General features: G+C 37.5%; 1 protein-coding gene across 2 annotated transcripts; it reads left to right on the top strand.

The window, feature by feature from the left end:
- The first annotated feature begins 5,885 nt into the window (after window positions 1–5,885).
- On the top strand, window positions 5,886–25,778 carry LOC129254348 (large neutral amino acids transporter small subunit 4-like). Of its 2 annotated transcripts, none has more exons than XM_054892806.2 (11): window positions 5,886–6,066; window positions 10,814–11,074; window positions 15,316–15,592; window positions 15,933–16,056; window positions 16,561–16,653; window positions 18,383–18,516; window positions 18,846–19,004; window positions 19,759–19,949; window positions 20,243–20,748; window positions 21,105–21,302; window positions 22,755–25,778. In XM_054892806.2, exons 2-11 carry the CDS (start codon window positions 10,909–10,911, stop codon window positions 22,929–22,931), a joined length of 2,025 nt encoding a protein of 674 aa, XP_054748781.2. In that variant the 5' UTR covers window positions 5,886–6,066; window positions 10,814–10,908; the 3' UTR covers window positions 22,932–25,778. The 2 variants fall into 2 exon arrangements, with proteins under 2 accessions (XP_054748781.2, XP_054748782.2); XM_054892807.2 differs by having other exon boundaries at window positions 5,951–6,375.
- The last annotated feature ends 753 nt before the right edge of the window (window positions 25,779–26,531 follow it).

Below are 26,531 nucleotides of genomic sequence, written 5' to 3'. Positions count from 1 at the left end.
TTGTTATTATTGTATAAAAATCTTGTGAAGAACTCTTCAAGATCAAACGTGACGATCTGCAATTCATATGACTATCATCAAAACTTTATAGCTGCCATCATTGTGTAATGTGAATGGTCCTGCTGAGGGGTAGGGAATTCACATATTGTTGGCATTTAGTTTGTTGAGACGGGACTGGAAACCGGGTGAAAGTACGATTACCACATGAAGTATGATAAAGTATATGTTATTGCAATTTGGTATATCGGAAACCTGGTCAAACTTGACCACGTTTTTCTTGACTTTGTCAGGGACACATGAAGGGGCGTAGCTACTAGGGGGGGGGGGGCACGCCCCCCCCCCCAGAGATTTGGTGTGCCCCCCTAAAAAAATATTCTGCTTGAAAAAAAAACCCAAAAAATTCCTGACGCGTGTACAGGTCATGCCAGATATGGTTAGTATTCAAAATTGCCCCGCTTATTTTAAATCCATTGAAGTTTAAAACCAAATTAATTGATTCAGGATTCAGAAATAGAGTTCAACTGGTCACTCACCGCAACCGATTTAGATTGAATCTGAAATGATGTCATTTAGGGTGAATTAATTACCAATTAAAGGGGAACTTCACCCTGAAGAAAAGTTTCGTTGTAAAAATAGCTGAAAAAATATTAAAAAACATTGGGTGAAGGTTTGAGGAAAATCCGTTCAAGATCAAGAAAGTTATTAGAATTTTAAGTTTTGGATTTCTGACGTCATAAACGAGCAGCTGTCCCATTATGTTATATAATATAAAATGTATGAATTTCACTTTTTAATGGTTCCTGCTTATTTTTGTTTTCATTTCATGATCGGGTGTGAAATGATTTGTCTATCGATATACAAAAGGTACAGTAAAAACTATTTTCAATTTTCTGAGAAAATTACATTTCATTGATTTTTCACCATTCGCTATATATGTAGGAATGCTGCTCGCATATGACGTCACAAATCAAATAATTAAAATTCTAATAACTTTTTGATTTTTTGATGAATTTTTCTCAAAACTTCGGCAATATATTTATTATTTGTTCTGCTTTTTTAAAAATAAACTCTTTGCCAGAGTGAACTTCCCCTTTAATGGGGCGGTGAACGACATTGGTCTATTTTTGGATGACCTTGGTCATGGTATGGTAGTAGGGGGATAACTTGTGTGTGTATTTGAGTTTTGTCAGACGTGTATCAATCAGATATGATTATTTACGCCTGGGACCGACCTTTAACGCCACCATCCGAAAGACGTGACAAGGGCTCGAACCTCGAACCTCTGCATCAATTTGTAACTTCCCCACATAGCTTGGATTACAGGTGCACGCCACAACGCCCAGTTGTATAACTTTATTCTGATTTTACTGGGGAAAATGCACAATTTGGTACCAGTTGATTTCTTTTGGAGCCTCAAAGTTTCTATTCTAGGTCTTTTTTTTGGGGGGGGGGGGGTCACTGTATGAATAATATTTACTATTACATCATATAGACGTATTACAGGATTTGATTTCTATTGACAGTCTCTTTTTTATAATTATATAATTATGTAAGTAACGTATAGTATGTTATTGGTTTCATTTGCGATGGATGGTACGTATATAACTAAATCTTTTGAAAATTATTCAAAACATTTATTGAAAAAATGGGACATTATATACGTCAACCTAATTATTTACGGTAATTGCCCAAAGTTTATAACGCTGTCATCGATTTATACGTGTCTCATTTAAAAGAACACAAGCAACGTTTTGCCAGGAACTTCAGTTGCACACATCTAATAATTTTCACATAAATTGTTTACTTAAAGAATTGTGTTTCCATATGGGCACTGTCGGGGAGCTAGCTCAGATGGTAGAGCGCTCGCTTAGCATGCGAGAGGTACCGGGATCGATGCCCGGGTTCTCCAAATGTTTTTTTCTTTTCTTTTCTATGTTAAAAAAATCAATCTCTTTCTTCTCTGTTCTCTAAAAATTATGAAACAGTCTAATTTCTACATAGTCTAACGATTTTTGTTTATAAGAATTGATCCACTCATTTTTGGAGAGGACCTTAAATCCCAAATGTACAGGAATTTATCATTTCAAATCAATACAACCGAATGAGAAGCGATATACATTGTACAAAAATATATATTTTAGAGTTGAGACTACCAAGATCACTCTGCACGCAGGTTTCGGTATCATTTTTAGAAGGCGAGATTTCTAAGGAGAGCGGAATCACAAATGTTTCCATTGTGAGGATAACCAGTAAGAGGAAATTCGTTAATTAATGATAATTGCTTGGATAAGACCAGTTCGTCTGCTAGGGTATTCCCCTTGATTAGTCATTCGGGGGTTCTTTACAAGTTGGCTTGAATTCCTGGAATTGTGGTAACTGCTATAAAACCGCGAAGTGTCTATTCAGGCTATATAGTCTGTCTATAAATTGCACCATCATCTTGACTTTCATTTCCCTTTCATGTAGTAAAATATAAGGAGGGAAACCAAAGTAAGCCCATGGAGCTATTTAATAGTTCCATGGTAAGCCCTTTCAGCCCAAATTTCTGCAATCAAAGTTTCATCCAAGCATGATCCAAGGTAATGAAATATGTTAACCTCAACCCCTATCGCACGCTTTAGTATTTGTCAATGGACAGTGGCGTATAGATTGGGGGTGGGCCCCAAAGAAGTTATACGGTCAAGAACAAAATCAAATAAGAGAAAAGTAAGGAGATAGAGAAAGAGGAGGAAATGGAAAGGGTGAAATTTGATCGGTTTGATGAAAAACAAGAATATTTTTCAGTTAGATTGTAGCCTTTTCGCGATGTGATTTGCGTATAGGCAAAGCCAATCTCATATTCTCATGTAATGTTCAGGGGTTGTGAGATCACTGAGATGCATTACCGTCGCATAATAATTGTCTCCAAAATGTACTTTCCAAGTCCCTGGGATGACAACGTATTTCAAATTATATCCCGTCGGTTTAAATTTCATTCAGTGAAGAAATACAGCCTTGACCACTATAGTACTCGTACAAGCTTGTAGATGCATGGGGGAACGAGTGTGCGCCAGACTTTCTACCGCTCTCAGCAAGAGCCCCGCCCACGGTCAGATGTTAAAGCTGCATTCGGGTTGCCAGATTAGAAGATCGAGATCGCCGACTTCCCCATTCATAATCATTCACACATTCACTTTTATAGTGATGATAAGGCGTCTTCTTCAAAATTTATTAATTTCTTTCTTTTACTGCAATATTTTATTTATATTAGTAAATTCCAAAATAATTCTCCCACCTACCAAGCTTTGAAAATTCATTTGAATGTTAATAGAGAAACAGAGTATAAGATAGCCAAAAAGAACGGTAAACTAACTCTTCATTTCCGCAAATGGAGATTCGAGCTGTAATTTGCTGTGAATGTTCATGGTTATCTTTATTAATCTCTATATGTATTGAAATTCATGTCGCTCCTTTATTCCCTTTTCTATTATTTTTTATTTAATTTTTGTTTATATTGTAATGCTATGTGTGATATTCCATGTAATTGTTTTCTTGATTGTTTTTGTATAATTATTTTATCAATAAAAACTGAATTAAACAAAAAAAAAATAATTTATTCATTTCTAATGATCTTATGATTCTGCAGTTTTAATTAGGCCCATCGGTACGGAATCCACGAAAAAGGAAGGGGTCTAGAGCAAAACAGACTTCTACCATAAAAAATACTTTTATCAAATTAAAGACTGAACATGGTGGTGCCGGTGGTAGGATACGATCTCCATGTGTCTACATCATGTTCCTCATGACATATTACAAAGGGATTACATCACCCTGTCACGCCCTACCATTGTATGCAGCGTGCTTGGCATTCCATATCCATCATTGTATTAATGATCTCATCATTATATTTCAGTCATCATCATTGGATGGAGACAATAAGGTCAATGTGATATCATGGACCTATGATTGCGATCGGCTAATAGCAAGCGGAGGTGCCGTGGCCGAGTGGTCTAAGGCGCCTGGCTATACATAAAAAGACCGGGGTTCGATCCCCGGACGCGGCACCTATGCCTGTGAGCAAGACATTTAATGTGCAATGCTCTTTTATCCTGCTTTCAAATAAATGGAAATGCTATAGGCATTATTGGTAACTTGGTGTGCACTTGTTAAAAAAAAAAAAAAAAAAAAGCCCGTTGTATGAGCATGTCTTTCATTCCAGGCAGACCTGGGCTTGTGCCGACATGGTGTCGGGGCAAGTTACCGCGGTAAACATCATCGAGATGCCCCTCCAAAGAGAAAATGTAAATGAAATGCGTCGGGGCATATAAGCTCAGGGGCCAGGTTTTGAACCATGGACCTAGTCGATTGAAACCATTCGCCACAGCACATTTACCATAATTCGGGCATAATTCACAATTCACAGGATAATGATGAGAGTTCTTTCACAAAGTGAAACCCTTTCAGTTACACCCAGTCGTGAAAAGGAAGAAACAGTGGGAACTATCTCTTTAAGATGGTGATTTCGCAATCACCAGCACCACGTGGGTACAAGCAAGAACTGGTTGGATGCAGATCCCCGACTTGTTTGTGACAAACAGCTGTTCCTTTCAAAGCTTTCATTTTCATTCATGCTTCTTCGACTCGCCCGTTTGTGGTTTCGCTCTCCTGGCTGCAAAAGAAGCTTATAGTCTTAAATACAAACCGTAAATCAAAGATATTGAATTTCATCATAATGTATTTTATCTTTTTAATACTTTCATCATCAACACTAAGACTCTTATATTTTTATGCATTGATTTTGTTTTAGCTTATTTGCTTGCAGTAATGAGATTTTAGAATAAGAAGATTGGAAAAATATCACATTTGTAAAGGAATATAAAGTTTGAAAATTTAGACTACTCAAATCAATTCTCGGAGCTATGATGCAATAACTGATGAAACAATAGGGTTTTCCATCTGAGCAGATTGATAGGTCCATGACATGAGTCACCGGGGCGCGTGGAGAGAGAGATGTACATTAATTACAAGAGGGGTGTGGCAGAAGCTTAGTAACCGAGGGACGAAGGATGATGATAAAGGCAGATATCACTCGCAATCCACGGACGAACGGAGTTCTGAAGGAATCGGGGTGGGGGCACTGGCGGATCCAGAAGCAAAATTAAAATTTGTAGCGTAAAAATGCCATTAAAACAGTAGTGCGCCCCTCCCCCTTTTTAAGTGAAATCGGGCCTTTTTTTTTTTGGTCAAATTATTTAAGGCGAAAAAATATCATTAATTTTTGGTTAAAACCCATTTTTTTTTTTTTTTTGCTTGTCAAATTTTTCCTCGGAAAAATGAGCCCCCCGCCCCCCCCTTCGGAAAATCCTGGATCCGCCCCTGGTTGGGGGCTTGGGGTACTTTTTCAGCAACCACAGAAACATCGTGTAGAAAAAAAAATGAAAATACGCGATGATTTTATGCCATTTCAAACCCAATTCAAATTCGTTTTGCGGCTTCTGTAAGAGGGTGAGAAGAGAGGGAGTGAGAGGAAGAGAGCCAGAGACTGAGGAGAGGGAAAAAAAGAATGAAATAGACATCGTTGTTGTGCTGACAAACTTATATAAAATTACTTGTTATAACCAACAATTTGAATCTCATAGATAAATTGCTAATATGAGTAAAATACATTTATTCCAGTTCTACCAACAAAAGAAAAGACGAAACAAAAAGGGAAAATTTAGAATATGACCCCATGCACGACTCACTACATGTGAATTCATGACAAAATGGACTTTCCCCCCTCAGTGCGAGATTCTGTCCACCCCTCACAACACAGTACAGCGCTTCGAAAGAACGAACGAAAAAACCGAATGCGCAGGCGCTAATGAGAATGATCTGATTGGGCAAGACATATATGAATATTCAGCAGTCAAAAGTGGGCGGGCGAGCAAGGGATTGGAATAAAGTTGACAGGTCTCTCCCAATTTATGTCACTTTCGGATCAAACACTTCTCTTAGTACCTGTTTCTGTAGACGTGCCTTATCCATGGCCTATTGGAAATAATAATCATTAAACTGTGTGTACAGTGAAGGAATCTAGCATATCAGGTAAGTTTGTGAGCTAATTCTGAATTGTTTGAGGGCTCCAATAACCTGCATTTCACTGCGGGGTACGTTGATTTGCTTCATCGCTCAGCTGTCGCTCTGCGATCAGCTGTTTCTCTGGAATCAGCTGATTGCCTCATCTGTATGTGCCGTGCGGTAAAAGGGTATTGCGAAACAAAGAGCAGTTCGATCACTGGTGAAATCTTCCGCCAAGATCCGAATTTCATCTCACATGCGTGGACTTTTGATTAGAGAGCAGACGTTAATATTTTTTGCTCATTGGGACAGGCCTGATTTTCGACTAAATTATTGGTGAGTTTCACTAGTTTTGCCGTCATGATATGTAGTTTCGGACATCGCATCTGTAATCTGCATCTGGGAGTGGATCGTGAGTTGATGGATGGTAGTGGTACTACTAGTACTATGTTTCAAGCAGAAAATTCGGGATGATATTCCCTCGGCCTCGCCCATTTCATGATATTGACTATGTTTCTCATCCAGATCAGAGATGAGGGGAAAATGATTTAAAGATGGGGTCTGTCCTCTTATTTTGTGGCATTTTTATTGACGATCTCTCAAATCATGCTCAAATTAAGCCAGCAAAATCTCCGATTTCACCATGCCGACAATCGCGACATATTCATGAGGAGCTGCACGGTATTGCAGCATTGGACAGCACTGCTTTCTATTTTCAGCAGACGACATTCACCCTACGTGCCCTTTGCACTGCATACACGTTAGCCGCACATGGCATTGCGGTTAGAGCCCGACTCTATTCCGCCTTTTCAGTTTCAAGGAAATATATATTATGAATATATGGCGTGATATATTTAAAAAGGATTTTACTGAATGATCTGTAGACTCAAGACTGTAGTGGACATGAATTTTTTTTAAGAAAGGGGTATCATTTTGAATACAATGTGGATTTTTTTTTTAAATTATGTTTTTACATTTTTGTTTAATTTCATGATCATCTCATCACTGAAACGGATGCATATGACAGATAATGACCCTGTATAATATTTGAAAATCTACTGTAACTAAGACTATTACTTATAAGTGTATAAATACCCACTGGGCAATTTGTTACCGATTACCAATTTTACCGGTTATTACCGGTAATATCACCCGGAAATTTGAGTAACACCAAATATTACCGTTATTACCATGTTATTACCGAAATTATAATTCCTGTTGATACCTGTTACTGTTATCACCCTGATGAAACCTACATTTACCTAGTTACAACAGGGTGATGAGGGGTAATAAGGGTAATGTTGAATGACTTTGATTGGTTATAACATTGCAAACTTTAGTAATATAAGAGCAATCTTACAGCAATCCCAGCGAAATTTTCAAAGTCCAAAAAATTACTGTTATCACCCTGATGAAACCAACATTTTACCCAGTTACAAACAGGTTGATAAGGGGTAATGGGTAATGTTGAAACGCTTCCATTCCCAGACAGCAAAGTATCTGGATCACATACGGTTCTTATCTGGGATATCTGGGTCCCATATGGGCCCACATGGAACCCAGATGAAAACATATACTTGAACCCACATGGTGCCCAGATAGGACTCGGATGGAAACGAGACCTCCAACCCATGCGGAACCCATTAATATTGGGTAAATGGAGTAATATCAGATGGTAATATCAGGAAAATGCTGGGAATATTAGTTACTCATGAATATTCATTACTACAATAAATGGCCAAAATTTTAGCTAATATAGCTGTAATAATTAATGTGTTTATGTTTATGCAATTATTCCACCCAGAAAATTTTCAGAAAAATGTTTAGTTTATATATCATATTAGTCATAATCATGACATTAATTTTAGAAAAATGTTTTAGGGTTGAATAATTGTTAACCATAATTTGTCAAGTGTTGTAAACTCGCTCAATATATAGAAGTAAATGACAGGGTTTGGTGGATAGGTGTAGGATAGGATTAGGATTAGGATGTAGGATTTTAGGATAGGATAAGATGATATGGCTTAGAGTATGGAGTTGTAAAAATGTGCTTCAATGACCCTAATGACACTAATTGTTTTTTTAATGAGCCGACATTAATTGGGTAATATTGGGTAAATGGAGTAATATCGGGCAGTAATATCATGAAAATAACTGGAAATATCGGTTACATCATACTGGGTAATATTGGGTAAATGGAGTAATATCGGGTCCGGGTAATAACGGGGAAAGATTGGTCTACTATTTCCCCGTTACTACCCACTGGTGTTACCGTGGTAATAACTACGTTATTACCTGTTACAACCCGGGTAATATCGGGTAAAATGCCCAGTGGGTAGGTATATATACATGGACATAAAAAGGAAGTTCTGAAAATTTGATAAAGAGTGATCGATTATTACATTGATACTTTCCTTTTTAAAGTGAAATAGAATATTCATGATACTGTATTGTGTCATTTTTACTTAAATTAATACTAACTTGGAAGAACCTCCCACTGGGCATTTTACCCGATATTACCCGGGTTGTAACAGGTAATAACGTAGTTATTACCACGGTAACACCAGTGGGTAGTAACGGGGAAATAGTAGACCAATCTTTCCCCGTTATTACCCGGACCCGATATTACTCCATTTACCCAATATTACCCAGTATGATGTAACCGATATTTCCAGCATTTTAATGATATCACCACCTCATATTACTCTGTTTACCCAATATTACCCAATTAATGTCGGCTCATTAAAAAAACAATTAGTGTCATTAGGGTCATTGAAGCACATTTTTACAACTCCATACTCTAAGCCATATCATCTTATCCTATCCTAAAATCCTACATCCTAATCCTAATCCTATCCTACACTTATCCACCAAACCCTGTCATTTACTTCTATATATTGAGCGAGTTTACAACACTTGACAAATTATGGTTAACAATTATTCAACCCTAAAACATTTTTCTAAAATTAATGTCATGATTATGACTAATATGATATATAAACTACACATTTTTCTGAAAATTTTCTGGGTGGAATAATTGCATAAACATAAACACATTAATTATTACAGCTATATTAGCTAAAATTTTGGCCATTTATTGTAGTAATGAATATTCATGAGTAACTAATATTCCCAGCATTTTCCTGATATTACCATCTGATATTACTCCATTTACCCAATATTAATGGGTTCCGCATGGGTTGGAGGTCTCGTTTCCATCTGAGTCCTATCTGGGCACCATGTGGGTTCAAGTATATGTTTTCATCTGGGTTCCATGTGGGCCCATATGGGACCCAGATATCCCAGATAAGAACCGTATGTGATCCAGATACTTTGCTGTCTGGGAATGGAAGCGTTTCAACATTACCCATTACCCCTTATCAACCTGTTTGTAACTGGGTAAAATGTTGGTTTCATCAGGGTGATAACAGTAATTTTTTGGACTTTGAAAATTTCGCTGGGATTGCTGTAAGATTGCTCTTATTACTAAAGTTTGCAATGTTATAACCAATCAAAGTCATTCAACATTACCCTTATTACCCCTCATCACCCTGTTGTAACTAGGTAAATGTAGGTTTCATCAGGGTGATAACAGTAACAGGTATCAACAGGAATTATAATTTCGGTAATAACATGGTAATAACGGTAATATTTGGTGTTACTCAAATTTCCGGGTGATATTACCGGTAATAACCGGTAAAATTGGTAATCGGTAACAAATTGCCCAGTGGGCTGGTCCAATGTGAATGAAAATCAGTGAAGTACATATTATAATCAATCTTGCCTTCATTATTATATTATAAACGGTGGTCTTTAGTAGAAAAATAAAGTTAATTTGAGTCTGGCATCATTATGAATATGAGTAGACCTAAACTGATAAGAAACATGCATCAAAATTTAATTAAACTGCTTCTTTGGCAATGGTAATTCAAACGGGGAGGAGAGGGGTCAAAATCATTATCATATAGGCCTATCAGGGGTTGCCGAAGCCTTCTAAGTACTGTGCAATGTATAGACTATTACTATCCCCACAAATGTACGTAGCTCATGTACTTATTGCACATAGTCATTTTCAGATAATTTGGTTGACTGCCTGATTATTAGGCCCCTACCTCAATAAATTGGACTCTAACAAAAGGCATAAACTGAAAGTGGGTGAATTCAGTTGAAAGAGACCTGGTTCCACTTCTTGCACAGACAAGTTTCAACACCCATTGTTCCGTGCCCACTACATGCATCACTGCACATTGCATCACCAATGGGAAGTAAAAATCTGCACGCTTAGTCACCCTCAACCAAATAAATGGGCTTATTTCTGACAAACCTGGTTTATACACATGTGTCATTATGATCTTGATTTTGCTTTTTTTTCCCTTAGTATTGCAATTTATAGACTTGTGTCTGACAAGAATTTAAATGGACCACATGGTTTAGGGAAGAGGCTCCTCCTCCTACTTTATTGCTCTTTCCCCTTATAAAGAAGAGAACTTTTTGGTTAAATTGAGTCTCAAGATTGAAATAGTCAGTTTAGTCCTTTTGGGAAAATCTTGGATATAAAAAATAAGGCAAGGAAATGGACTATGCTGGAAAAAAGTTTCAAAATATTATCATTTTCAGTCAATTTCATTGTTTCTTCAAGTTTCCTCAATTTCATGCAACTAAGCTCTGCATTTAATCATAAGGATTTGTTTCTTATGCAATCTTGTAGGGCAGGATCTTTGCATACTGATATTCTGAATTATAAAAACGTCTTATTTCTTTTTTTAATTTTCAGATTGAGCTTGGATTGTGAGAGAGGTAGCCTTGGTCAGCAACCGATCCAGCTACTAACCATATTTCTGTCGCAGATCATCTAAAAAAGAACTCAAAATGTTTATCAAGAAGCCAACGTTAGAAACGACGACGAACCGTCGCTATTGGATGGTAGGGACTATGATCTTTGAGAACCTGTTTTTCTCGGCCGTTCTCTTAGGATGGAGTTCCCTGCTTCCGGTATTATTAACAGAAGGATTCTACAGTACAAGATGCAAGGAAGGTAAGTCATGTAGTATTGAATTTTAAAGGGATAGCGGGGGTGGCGAGCCTGGGAAACATGCCCTCTACAACATTTCATTGCTAGTTACAGATCAATTAGAAATGAAAATTGTATGGGAACTTGTAATTATTCAATTGGGTTGAAATGATCATCAGAATTCCATCTCTATGATTCTTTGATTCATCCCATCAAGTCTTGTCCATCTGTCTCTTCAGTAATTTAGTCGTACAGTTGTACCATGGACTTGTAGGTCCAGAGTCGTACCTATGTCCCCTTTACAACTGTTTAAAATCTAGAGCTCTGTTAATACATGTACATAATTACATGGCCCACATGTTTCCTGTGTCTTTCAGCTTCCAATTTACCCTTGTCTAGTTGATACCCCACCCCAAACATTGCAGCAACATGAGACAGAGTGTGTGTGTTTAGGGATCAGTGACCTCTCTCATAACAGCAAGCTTGTGCAAGATTCATCCATAAACCCTGGTGGGGTGTTGAGTTTCAGGAGCTTTACAATCCCATCTCTCTCAGCACTGCTAGTCCTTGTGATTTATTTCTCCTGGGTGCCTTCGGAGCTGTTCCAGGGGTCTGCGTTTACTTCTTGGTTGAGTTGCTGGAGTGTGTTCTTGATCTTGAGGCTTGCAAAATGGATGCTCTGTTGCACAGAGTGGAATTATATTCTTTTCATGGGGTATTACTAGTTAGTATCATTCTCCCAATTGTAGGCCTACATGAAATTGCCTTTTTGCATGAGAATATTTCTGTATTCTACCATGTATACTTGCTCTCTGAAGCCTATTGAGTTGGGCCAAAAAGATTGGTGTCCCCTACAAAATCTTTGTAATACAAGGGAGCTATAGACATCCTTGAGTATTCTACAGATGAGAATATTTTTCAAGGTTTACGATCATCATCATCATCACCAATATCATCATTGACATAGTCACCATCGTTGTCATTACATTTGCAATCTTCTCCATCATCATCATTTTCATCCCTAAGGAATTGAGAGCTTTTAAAGATGTGGAGAAAAAAAATCTACAAGCTGAAAGAAGCCAAGGTATTCAATTGTCAAAACATCAAATTTGACTTATTGTAAAGCACTGGGGTCAGTTGCTCTCCCGATGCAACATTTGCAGAGTGACTGAGTGATGCTATGAGAATGGAGGACACATCCTTGAGAGGATTTACCCATCACCAAAAGAACATTCAAACATGAGATCATCATTTGCCTTGATCTACTTCTTTGGCATCACTGGATGAGAAAACACAGATTACTGGGTATATCATGACTAGCACTGTGCTCTATACCAAGTCCTTCAGAATGATTATCATTCAAGGATGTTTGGTTAACATGTTTCCTGACATTGGTTGAATCTTTGACTTCAGTTATGACCCCCCACCTGCATGCAACCTTTACTGCCATAAAATTACTGTCATCAGTGACATTTTTGTAAGCAAACCCATTTTTATGATTTTATGATAATATGAGGCCAAAGTGTATGTGGAATAATTAGAAAGTGAAGTACATATGAGCACAAACGTAGGACTGTGTCCCTTTCATCTTGTGTCTAGGCCCTACATATACATGTTTTCCTAAATCATGCCTCCTATATGACGTGTTTATTATCATGTCTATGATGTCCTCCAGATCGACACAAGTGAGAATCACTTGTACATCTGTGAAGTAATCCTCAACCTGTGAACTTGCATGCATGTATGATATTGTTGGTAAACAAAACTACTTTGCTTGGGGCAATGTACCGGTATATCTTGGTGGCAAACAAGATATAAAAATTAATGGGGTTATAAATTCACTGACTGGCTTTGAAAAGAGCTCTTATAAGCTCAGGTCAGCTATCCAGGTCTGTTGAATAGATACACACTGCTCCAATTTTCCTCCAGCTTGCGACTGAAGTAAATTTAGATGCGTATTATTGTCTTCTGATGTTTTGAATTCAAAAGCACCGCAATAATTCATCTTTTGTCCCTGGTGTTCTTGCTGGGACTTGTCAACATTTCTACATACAATGTAGAACTCTTATCGAAATGAGATGTTGTTGACATGCTCAGCCTCTCTTTAAAACCCTAATTAGCATACAATCTACCTCCCATAGGACAGGTCCATTTTCGTCAGCAGGGGTGGTGTATCTGGACAAAGGACAGTGGTGTTTATAAGTTGCATACATGTGTCCACAGATTGAAGATCAACAAATGGTTCTAGTTACTCTCTGGTGACCTGGATTTTAGTACTGCAGCCAGAGTATTAATTCTGTGACATAATTGTAGCTCATGCCTTTTCATGTTTTCTTGTGCAAGATTAGCTGTAAGCCATATAATAAGTGACCAGAATAACTATGTAACACTTGGCTGGTCATAGTTGCTATGGTCAAATTTATCCCAGTACAGTGCATCTGTTCCATTGGCCAACCTGCCAGGCATCAATGTTGTTGTCAAAGAAGGGAGGGGGGAGGGGATTGGGGGTGGAGCTTAGTGCATCCAGGTCAGGGCATTGATCTTGTGTTTACCATCAATCCAGGCAAGCCAAGGGAGATTGGCCTCTAGCTTTGCATCTGGTCAGAGAAATTCTGAACAATGAAATCAACTGTTCAAGGAAATTATGAAAGAAAATATGATTGTGTTATTTGATTTGTGTTAATACCGAGGATAGAAAATACTGAATTTGTGTCCATAGTTATGAAGCTCTGCTTTTCAGCAGCCTCCTACATTTCCAACCTGTTTGAATAGTAATCTTGATTATTGAAGTATACATTTTCCTTGTTCTATTGATTATGTATCAAGATGTATGGAACATAACATTGTAAAATGTTGGAGATGTAAGTAAAATGAAATGGAATGAATTTCCAAGCCTTGACAATTGTTGAAAGAGGGGTTTTCTAAACTCCCATTGTATTCAGAGTCATGGTGGTATGTTTTTATTAATAGTCCAATATATATAGAAAACACCCTTGGAAATGCAATAATGACCCACATAAAGAGGATTATACCTGCAACACCATGTGGAAACAATGCTATAAATTATGTTCACGTGTTTGCTGCATTGCATGGTAGCATACATGCACAGTCAGGAATAGCTCACATTTCCAAGTACTGGCAGGCTCTCAAACAATTATCATAATGCATTTAAAATGAATGCGAGAACAGTGTGCTGATTATGTGGAGTGGGTTGTGCTTATTGGGCTCATGAATATGATTAGAATATAGAGGCCTGTACATGTGAAAATGGAAACAAAGATGCATTGGGAATATTCTATTCTAATAGCAAATTGTTGACATGGATTTATAGCTCTCCCCAATGTTGTTGTTTTGATGTGGAAAGAGGGAGGGCGAGTCTACCTTCCCCAGCCAATAGCTTTCTCTTAAGACCTCCAGCTGGAGTGATTATGTAAATAAGATGAAAAGAATGGACTTCCTAGCAAGCCAATCAGAGAGCTTGAAAATGGGGTCTTTGTGCGAGGGTGTGTTTTGTGTGCATGCAAGTAGCCAGTGTGCATGAATTAACTCATAAAGTACCCCAGGTGAAGGTGATCTACAAGGGTGTACATAAACCCTGGATGGGGGAGAGAGAGGGAGAGAGAGAGATGGGATGTAAGGGCAGGAGACTCTTTTTTTCATGGTGTTTGTTTACATTTTGCAATGGTTTACTGCTTGTTGGGGGGGGGGGGGTATTTAAGGAGAGTGAGGCAAAATAGAACCCTTTGGTCAGAATGCATTTGACCTGCCCTACTTCATTCCATAACAACATACTCCCTGTTGCAATAAAATCGGGAGAAGTGAGTTTGTATGTGGAGAATATGGTTTTGCTTGCTCTTTCATGCTAAATTTAGCTTGAAATATACAGAATACGTTTTAGAAATAAAATGAAGGTGATCAATATAGTTATGGAATTCTTGATATGACTTATCAGATGGCCAATTCTCATAGAAATAAAAAGAGTAGTTCTATGAAGGTTATGTGAAGAGAAGGGCCCCATGCAGGGAACAAGTTTTGTATTGAATTAATATCCTTTCATTGCTTGATGATCATGCATTCGTTTTTAACTTGATATTTTATTTTGTCTGCCATCAAAGGTGATATGAATTACATGATAAGCGAAGACTATGGTATTGACATATCATGCCAATATTTTCCCCTCTGTCAACAATGATAGTGTATGAATTTATATTGTGAATTATGTTGGGGTGTTAAAAGTAAATCATGTTTTCCTATTTTGTAAACAGAGGACATGGAAAACTCTACCTTATATGATGGTATGGGAAACGAGACTGAAGTGCAATATGACGACGAAGAGGGTACCACGATAATGTACGATGCCACTGGCACGATGACGCCGAGTCCGGAAAATTTTGGACGACCAACCTACCCACGATGTTCTGCCCAAGACGAAGCATTGAATTTGGCCTTCACGATCGGGTCTTTCTTGCTAAGTGGTCTGACATTCCCTATAGGAATGGCTATGGACAAGTTTGGTTGCAGATTGCTAAGAATGGTTGGAGCGTAAGTAATCTTTGTTTTCTTCACAAATTGAATCCTATTCCTGTCCTAATGGAAAATGGCATTGTATACTCCAAAGAAATATTGTTCAATTGGTTGAGTAAACCTTCTCATTCATAAAAGAATTGGCAATGTGAATATCATTTCCTTCACTCTTAAGAAAGAAAATATCATATTTTGAATATAGTCTGTCTTCACAAGAATTTAACACCCCCATCTGTGGGCTTCCTGAAGCAATTGTCCAAACTCCTAAAAGAATTTGAAGTAAGTTCACCAATAACGGGTGTTGTGTATTCTCTGTGTATAAGATTGAATCATTATTTGTAAATTATTTATTACACAGAGTCATGTTCATTGCGTCCTGCCTGATCTTTGGCTGGACACCTGTTGAAATGTCGGAGATGATTATCCCTGCCGTATCTCTCAATGGAGTCGGAGGCATCATGGTCACCTTTACATCATTTCAGGTACGTAGGCATCACATTTTACAGGTCAGGTTACCCCCAGAATCTCGACCAATTTGAATGCCAATGCTTCCAGTGGTTATCTCATAGTACTTATAGATGAATGCTACTTACAACTTCCATTTCTTCAGTATTTTAAGAAGTAAGCAATTACTGTCTATTCAATTGATCAATCCTAGAATATCTAAAAGATTCTTCATATTTGAGTGGGACATTTTTAGATGAACGAGTTTGATTTACATTTTAGCATAAATTGAATTTTGAATACCATGTCAGAAAAATAAACCTGATCACAAATACGATCAACAATTACCAATTTAAAAATTGTTGACAAGTGGAGGAGGTGATATTTTACAAAAAAATAAGTCATTGCACAGATACAATCATATAAAAGAAGGAGAGAAAATGAGCAATTTGCTAGATATGTGATTTGGCTATTATTCCTGTTACATTTTAGTGCTTGAATAGAAACCAATATATATTATTTGACTTCTTTATTTCTCCTAGGTTGCCAATTTGTTTGGTACAAAGAGATCTACAGTGATCAGTCTCAACATTGGTTCATACGCATCGGCAGCCATCTTGTTCCTCATCCTCAAGGTGAATATATTTTGCGCTATATCCTGTTTATTTCTACGACTCTTATTTATCCATAATTGTGCGAGGGCACAAAATTCAAGGGGATTGATGAGCTGAATGCTTAACATCTAAAACTGTCTTTCCGAGAATAGGATTTGTTACATAAGCATTGGATGACGCAGATCATGTGTCCTGAGAAATTCAAACGTAGCCCCCCCCCCCCCCCCCCCTCCTCGTTACATAATCATCGGCAGCCCAAATCAGCTGATAAGGAAGTAGTAGTTCATGCTTCTAATCTATGGGCGTTGAACAACCCATTCAAATCGGACTCTGCACTTTGATTACCTTGTGGCCACAGCTGATCAGCGAGAATGGCATGACCTGTCAGGCAATAAATGAAGGAAAATAAAGTACAATGGGTAAGGTGAGATGGTGGGCACTGTACAGCATATGCACTGTTGATAGTTCAGGAGGTGGTTGTGTGATTGGAAGTGGAATTCATTAAAGTCTGATGTCATTGTTCAGATTATTTATTTTTCCAGTACTACTATGAGCATTATTGAATGCAGACGATTATCAATGATTTTAAAGACTAATGGCAAAATACTTTCTTCGGCCAAATTATGAATATAAAGAAGGTATTTAGAAATAAATTCAAATATGTTTAGATTGTTTATGTAGATAAGGTAGGCTTACCTACTTAACATCAATGTCGATGATAAAACTTTGAATAAAAAAGAAAGTGCAAGTGCAATGAATGAAGTAAAAAACAAAATTTGGAAAATCAAAGTTTAAAAGTTGAAGATTTCTGAATACAACACGCGACAGATTCTGTGCAGGCAGGAAAAGGGAAGTGCTCTTGTTTTCTAAGAGAAGTGTGTACAGTTCAGTTTTACTGAATGTTTTTTGAGGAAATTAAAATCCCCAAATCAGCTGTTTCACTTGCAATTCTTTGCCAAGCTTTTGAGACGAGACAGGAAATAAGCAGCACTGTTTCATTCAAAAGGTCACAATCCCTTGGCTTACAGTACATGTGCCAACTTGGATGACTCTGTCCTGCCTTATTAAATCCAGGGATGCAAATAATGGTGGATTAAGTATGGGATGAGAATTTGGTTCGAATGTAGGTCAAACAAGTAGATCAACAGTCGGTGTATATTTTTTATTGACAGAGATAAAGAGAAAAAAAAAGTAATTCTATGAACATTTGAATTGTTCTGGTATCCATCTTGAATAGATGATTATGGCACAAGACTAGTGAAAAGGAGGAGGCATTATGATTCAACTATAGGGCAATTCCATAAAATGATTAACTTTTTGTATGTCTGAAACCCCATTTTTCCCAAGCCTTAATTCACTTCATATACTGACCAAGTATTGATCCTTTGAGAACATTGCAGACTTTCAAAAGAACCAAATCAGAGACAGAAAATGTTATGAAGGTCCCACGTATAGGGGGTTGGACGTACATAGTTTATGGAATTGCCCTATAGTGGGTAGGGGACTTCGATTTCACTATGCCTAGCTGGTTCTGATGAGACATCTTTGGGCATCTTTTAAAGAATCTGAAATCTAAAGCTAGCTATTAAAGAAAGTGACTTTGAAATGTGGACTTCAAAATGGTTACTGCATGTTCAACACAAGGAATACTGAACATTTTTACCCCCTTGGCTTCATGTTAGGAGCATCTTGTTCTTTACACCCAGAAAAATCATGTTTGTTTTTCTTCCTCTATTCATTCATGTTAAAGGGTCTCTATGATGTAGGTGTAAGCAGACAAGCCATGTTCACTGGTCTAGCAATAGCTACGTCATTTGTCATCATCAACTGCTACATTAACATCCCCAAAGAACCCATCCCAGATCCTGAAGGATCAGCTTTCGGGTAAGACATTATCACCATCAAAATTCTTAATTTCTTGTGTGATGTTTTTTTATGATGGAGGATGTTTGGTTTGCAGCTTTAAACCAATATGAAATTCTGTGCTTTGTGAACTTGATAACTTATTGTATTTAATACCCAACTCAGCAATTGTTGGTGCCATAAAGAAATTGTATTGATTAATCAAGATACAGTGCTAATGCATTATTGTATGACCTGTGCATCTTGATTGAAAAAAGAAGGCAGGAAGTTATCAATAAGCACTGATATGTAACATTTTATTTCCCATTAAACATATATATATATTTCAATGTTATGCTCTTTGTCTACAGAATGCACTGGCAGATTTTGAAGGTTAACCACAAAGTAACCGGCAAGCAGTTCTATTCTATGGTAACCAATGTTGGACGCAAGCTAAGTGTAACTGATGAAGCTGCTGAAGAAGCCAAACAGACAATGATTCGCAAAGGAAGCAAGATCTACTCCTCACAGTAAGTATCAATTGTCTTGATAGGTTCTGGGGCCCGTAAAAAAGCTTAGCAATGATCGTAGAACCTTTTTCTACGATTGATTCCATTGGCTACAATGTACAATCAATCATAAAAATCAAGTGTACGATAAATTGCTAACCTTTGTGTTATGGGACCCTGCTTACATTTTCGTAGGCCTGTAGCACTTCTTTTTGGTGGTAGTAGTTCTTTTATAATCCTCGCCTAAAGCATTGTTGCCTCGGTAAAAAATGTTTGAACTATCTGAATATGAATTGCTTTTATAATATTTTAAGTTATGCTTTGTCGAGCATAAAGCTACAATGAAGAGAAAATTGAATTAAAGTGAAATCCAAGTGGTATATTTTTTATGGACTCAATGTATTTTTACATCAAGTTCGGGTACCATTTTCAAATCTAAGACCATTTTGGGGTAACTGTATATTTTGGTGGCAGCAGTGGGATGAACGTTTTGCACTTTTCAAAAAGTTTCAGACATCACTGTGAGACATGTGTAACTGTACTACCATTCTACGAGATTTCCAATAACTTAGAGCTCAGGCAGGTTTTTTTTCTAAACCCTAGACTGAGTAATTCCACCGTTGCCACCAAAATTATTATTAAAAAAAGTATTTGTATGTTTCGAAGCAATGCGCAAGAAGTTCATACTTGTAGACTTCAAGAAATGCACCCTTGGGCATCACTTGATAAGATTCCATTCTCAGTCTTGTGTTGTTTCTCTTCTATTTTTTCACAGATTGAACCTTGCCATTGAGCTGAAAGAGCGCAAGAAGAAGAAGAAGGAAAACACCCTGCTTTATTCTGTCTGCAGTCCTATCTACATGCTCTCTCTTATTGTCATGTGCGTCACCCAACTTCGTCTTCTGTTCTTCATCGGTTCCCTAACTCAGATGCTTCAGCTTGTCAGTGGCAATGACGTAGACAAAGGTAAGCTCTTATCCTATATACCAATGAAGGAACTGGCTTTTGGTATTTTCCATGAAACATAATCAAAAGATATTTGATGGACTAGTTTATTAGCAAAGGCAAATTCTTGCAAGTAGTTGCTTTCATCTTTGTGTTGGGATATGATATGAAATTGTCCTGGAAGAAATGCAACTGGGATCTGCTAAATATGTTTAGAAACTTTTATTAATTGACACTAATGTTTTGTTATAAGGCACTGGATTTGGTTTTTCTCTTTTGCCCTTTTATTGATAGTCTTCTCTTTTTCTCAACAGTGGATCAGTACATCTATATCTTTGGTATGATGCAGTTGATGTGCCTTTTTACCAGCCCTCTGATTGGTTTAGTCATGGACTTCAAGATCAAGGAGGTTCTCCAAGCAGCCAAAGACCGGGAACGAGGCACCAGTCGCCGCGAGAGCACATCCAAGAGACCCGGTTCCATCAGCGGCGAATCCAAGCGCCCAAGCATCATTAGTCTTTCTTTCTTGAATGGAGATGCCAGGAGACAGAGCAATGGGTCGGTCGGAAACGGACACGCTAAGAGACTTGGCAGCTCAAGCGGCGATGTGGAACTGGGACTGAATGGAAACGGAGCAGTATCAACAAAGCAGAGGCATCCAAGCACATCCAGTACTTCTAGCAGCGACAGCACGAATCCAAAGCCACCGATGAGTCTAAAGATCAGGAAACTCTATAATTCAAGCTATGCCTTCTTCATTACAAGTGTTCTCATCATGTTCTTTGGCATCACTATCTTAATACCAAACCTTCAACTTCAAGTGAGTACTCTGTCTTGTTTTCATTCTCATGAAATTCTGCCTTCTAATTCTATCTATCTTGTATACTACATACAATATGTGAGAAAAGGCAAACTCAACTGTCAGATTGATTAGAAGTCTAAGTAAAGATCATTAAGCTATAATTCTAAAATTCATCATTTCCAGTTATTCTTGTTATGATTTTTAAACCAAGATTTTACAACACAACTAGCTGTGTAAATGGATATGCTCCAAATGCGCCTTCATGCACATGCTCCTTTTTTTGGCTACCGTCATGTCATACATGTCCTTTAAAAAACAATATGACAATTTGGTTTTCAATTTTAACCAATTTTGTTACATTTATCCTCCTGCAGATTCTTAGCTTCATCCTCCATACTGTGATCCGAGGGTTTATTCATTCAGCTGTGTGTGGGCTCTACGCAATCACCTACCCAGCCCCTCAGGTCGGCCGTCTCATCGGCCTCCAATCCCTCATTTCGGCTTGTGCAACACTTCTACAGTACCCTATCTTCATTACGATAGAGGGCCCACTCAATGGCGACCCTTTCTATGTAAGTGTTCTTGATTTGATTGATTTTCGCTATGTTGTATTTCGTAGTGCCAGTTGATCTCTGATCTTTTACATTACAATGGTCATACCTTCAGGGTCAATAATTACATAATATGCCTTTTTTTGTAATTATACACTCACATGTATGTTATTATGGGGTCACTCTGCTCATTATTTGCCAAATGCTGACCTGAACCATTTTTTTTGGGTAAGCTCCTTAAAATATAACTGGAGTATTTGGGGCATTATTTGAATTTCATAGTGTGGCGGTGATCGACTCCACACTCCTGCATCAATTGACCTGCTATTAAGATCTTGCCCCACTCGTAACCAGATCACTTTGACTTTATCCACTTGACATTGTGACATCTGTATTTTGATCATGGGAAAAATCAGTTTACTCAGTAGGTGTGGCTCTTGCGGATATTTGTAATATCAATACTCGCAGCAATACATTGTAAAGGGCCAGTAAGAATAATATCCCCACAACTGGTTTGAGTTTATGCGGAAAACCCAAACACAGGAGAACAATAAAAAAGGAAGCTTGGTGTTGTTACGGAACAAGTGCAAGTGACGGGAGGGAAAAAAACTTGGAATGTAACTAGTTTGACAGGACTGGGCAGAAAAATGGCACTGATAGTGGAAATCACATCATTGGAAGAGTATTCAGGAACCGGCCTTCTTTTCTTGTTAATGGACTGTATTGCTTTGAATCCTAGTATGCCGGGTTATAGTACTTTTCAATTAGCTGGCAAAATTTTAGAGTAGCATACAATCAGTCCCCTGTCAAGGTCAATATAGTATTCATTAGTTAGTGATTGTGATCAGTATTATAATGAATGTGCATAAGTTTTATAACTTTTCATAGATGGAAATTCTGGGTATGATAGCTAAAGTCTTCTATGCTTACAAAAAGAAATGATCTTAATCACTTTTTTTTTTGTGAGAGTAAAAAATCTTGTCCACAGACTTCCTGCGTTTATCATTGCTTTGGATGGCAACAATAGCAGAGAATAACAAGACCAAAGTCAATAGTTTAATGATGGGTTGTTTGACTTTCTGATAGAGAGAAACACCTTTTCCTGACCTTTATCAAAGGACAACAGCTGATTATTCCCTGCATTATCTAGGTTCTTTCAGACTAACATTGATAGGTTTTTGTGGAAGTACATGTAACTTCAAGCTGAACTGACAAACGACTCAACAATGACAGTGCTTTTGGGGTCACCGTCTTATGGGTGAAAGGATGAAAAGTTTTAGGCGGAATTAGGAAGCGTCAGAAAAAAAAACAAGATATTGAACAATTCCCTTTGGAGTTAATTCATGCTTCTGTTAAATCATCAATAAGATTTTTTTTGTTTGTAATGCCCAAGTCTTGGGCAAACCTCGTCTTCCAATGGATCATTCAAAAATCATATAATGTTTTCATATTTCTCTTTTGTTCTTTCTCCAGGTAAATGTTGTGATGTTGGCACTGTCTGTGCTCAACTTTGGTCTTCCAGCCTACATGTTCTACCTCGCCAAGAAGCTTCGAAGGGAACAGAAGAATGAGCAGGAGCCCGATGAACAGAAACTCATCAGGTCGCCTACCAGCAAGAGTGCCCTGGAAACTGTTCCCGAACATGTCTGAACGAAGAGAGATTTCTGTCTGACGGTTTGAAGGACTTTACACCAAGACACCATTCTGGTTATTCTCATGGCAGAGAGCATCCGTTGATTAAGTAATGCTTGGTGGAGAATAGAGAGACATCGGCGGACCTTGTAGACTGCAGAGCGTCTCAAAGTATTTGGCGATCGGGTGGCTGTGTTGCAGCCATAGTGTGTCCTTGTTGATGAACTGTTACAGCCTGCAAAAGTATTCCAAGATCCAAGCGGTTTCAAGGAGCTCTCGTGCACGCTGGACCCGACTGGAAAAGATGCAAATGAATTGCATGTTTTTCCAGAATTCAAGTATGGCCTGCGTTGTTGTAGATTTGTGAGAGGCAAAGTATTGATGTGCAGGACAGATCCTCTATTTATTGAACAATTAAGAAATATTTCTTCGTGTTTATGATAACTTGCCACATATTCTACTTACCTTATGGCTTATAAGCCATTTCCCTCTTAAAATTCAGATGATACAAAAAGGATTTATTATATCATGACATTGACAATAATCAACTTTCTATTTGAATGATATCTTCTCGAACTTTTATTTGTTCATTTCAAGCTATATAAGGTGGAGGGTCACACTCTGTTGCTTCCAGGTGGCTAAATTTTTATTGCAAGTTTCCAAGAATACATTGTTGAGCTTGTATATTCTAACTGTAGCAAATGTTCATTTATGTGCATGAGTATATGCACATCTAACAAGTGTGTGAATTAAGAAATATGTTGCTTGAATAAGGAACATGTATACCTGCTAAAGTAGACATGCCTATTCAATTGTGATCAACATTTCATATATTTTTTTGTGTGTTACATAGTAGCTCAGGTCAGAATTTTGAATGGCTCAAATGTCAAGCTGGTTTAAAAGTGATGCATATTGGATGAAAAAAAACTACATGTTGTGCCTTGAAGGCCAAGACTTCATCACAGGCTTAGCGTTTAAAATATTCAAGTCATTAGAGTGTGTGAATAATTCAAAGTATACATAACTTGGGCAACACATGGAGAAAAGCAATTGTTTTGCTTGACTTAGCTGCCGCTGGATTGAATTATGGGATAAAACATGCAAAAGCAGCATTGCAGATTAAAAAAGTCTTAAAAGCATGCCTAAATATAAACGGTTTTGTACCTTAATATGCTGCAGATGTTTGAATGTTGATTTTCTTTTTGTCCTGTATATATTCATTGCTATATACATGACATAATTCTTTTGTATTGTGGTGGAATTGATTTGACTGGGGATAGTTATCTTAACGTAGAAAAATTTGGTATAACAAGGCATGCATATTTAATGGTAAATATGTTTTTGTCATTTCATTAACTTATTCTATGATGTTGACTTATCTTTATCCTCATTTGGAAATTATGACAACCATGACTTATACATTGCCCATGGATACATACAGATAACCTCAAATTCTAATGGGAACATTATATTTATGCATTCAAAATATTGGTTTATTTTAGTGCAACGTTATGCTGTATATATTTTAACAGCTAGAAGGTAAAACATGTATTCTTAGTCTTTCTGGCATATTAAGTGTGAATAACTTCTTGTGCATTCCATCAAGTCACAGCTACCAGGTTAAGACCCATGAACTTAATAACAAACTTCCCGTAAAAGATTATTGCGATTGACTTCTTTGAATTAATACTAGCCCTTGATAATGGGTAAAGGAAAGGACCTGATAAAGTACAATAAATATGACATCTCTATATTGATTTGAGGGGGGAATTAACAAGAAGAGGGAGACAAGAAAATTACATCATTACATGATTTGTACATTATAGATGGAATGGAGCTCACCTTTTTTTAAGAGGCTGATTAGGGGAAAGGGTCCAATAACAATGATCGATCGCAAGAACTTGTTCCCTTTAGCTTTGTGTACCCCACAAAGTTTTGCAATCTTAAAAGTGATTTCAATAATTGATAACGCATAATGATACTGCAAGGAATTGAGAAATTCGACCTTATCAATAGCTTTAGTTTTGCTACAGCTGGGCCCGGAATAAAGCAGCATTTCATGACTACACGAGTTTAACATTGGTCTTAAACCGGAGATTTGTATTCGTAACTTAAGGTTATTGTATCCTGTATAATTCAGGGGTATGAATTATACTTTGGTTTGCATTATGTATTTAGTGGTAGTAAGAAAGTGCAATTCGTAGGCTTTTTTTTTATAGATACATGTGTGTTGTGTGATTCTAATGTTCCTCTTTTGTTAGATTTGAACAGAATTAAATCTGTGTGCTGATTATCAATGTTTGCATCATGTAATGATCCGATTTTAAAGATGTCCCGACTTCTTTGACTTTGACGATGTTCATGTATGCTCTCTAAGATTATTTTTATATAAACAGTATTTGAAAGGCATTTGTTGAGCTCTTTGTTTACAAATTCATGAATGCTAGATGTAACCAAATGACTGTTTTTTTAATATATAAATGTGGAGTAATGAGCAGATGCAGGCGTGTGATTTATTACTCTTCCGCACCCAGCCCAGCAGTGGTTGGGAAGGCAAGGGAAAAAAATAAGAGATGGATTTCACAAAGTAACTATTTATAAATCCTCGACACTTATTTTTACAAGCAACACCTGAAATAGATCATTAACTTTAAGAGCTTTTCTATTTATGGCAGTTCTGGACAGATTCCAAGCTGTTTCCAGAGCAAACAAGTATATTGTTCTGCGTTGCCGTTGATACTCGGTATGTGTCAATTAGGAGCAAGTGGTTTTTCTTGGATTGATATGTCTGAAAATATATTTACGTGTATCATACATTTTTGAAGATGTAATAAAAAGAAGTAGTTCTATATTGGCAAGGTATAATCAACATTTGAGTGGCGTCATACTTTGGTTGTGTATGGGGGAATCTTTGGAGTTGATTAATGTGTAAGTGCTGTCAGAAAAGAACTTGTTTAAAGGGTGTTGGTAATAAATTATTGTAGTGACGATTTGTTGATGGTGGTGGCGGCAGTCATGTCCATGACAATTGTTATGGTGGTGACAATGATGTGGGGTGGTGGTGATGATGGTGGTAGGTACAGTTATTGTGTTGGTGATGGTGAGGATGATGATGGTGAGGATAATTGTGATGATGATGGTGGTGATGATGATGATGGTAATGATGGTGATGATGATGATGATGGTGATGATGATAATAGTGATGATGATGATGGTGATGGTGATGATTATAATGGTGATGATGTTGATGAAGGTCTGTGGTGGTGGTGGTGGTAAAGTGGTATAAAGGTTACGATTGTGATGACGGTGATGGAGGTTTATATGTGACGATGATGATGATGATAACGGTTTTGATAGTGGTCATGAGTTTGATGTTGTTAACGGTGATGCCGATGCTGATACTGCAGCTCCCATTGCGATGATGCTCAAAGATGATGACACTGATGCCGTAATAATAATAATAATAATAATAATAATTGGTATTTATATAGCGCTTTATCAATTTACGACTGTTCAAAGCGCTTCACAATTATTATTACCCGGTCACTGGATTCATAGCATTCCAAGCAGCATGTTAGGCGCAAACTTGCTAAACCAACCACAATGACGGTTGTTTCC

The sequence above is a fragment of the Lytechinus pictus genome, chromosome 2 (assembly GCF_037042905.1).
Source record: "Lytechinus pictus isolate F3 Inbred chromosome 2, Lp3.0, whole genome shotgun sequence".
Classification (NCBI taxonomy): domain Eukaryota; kingdom Metazoa; phylum Echinodermata; class Echinoidea; order Temnopleuroida; family Toxopneustidae; genus Lytechinus; species Lytechinus pictus.
Note: the sequence above shows the minus strand (reverse complement) of the source record. Positions and strands in the feature narration are given on the sequence as shown.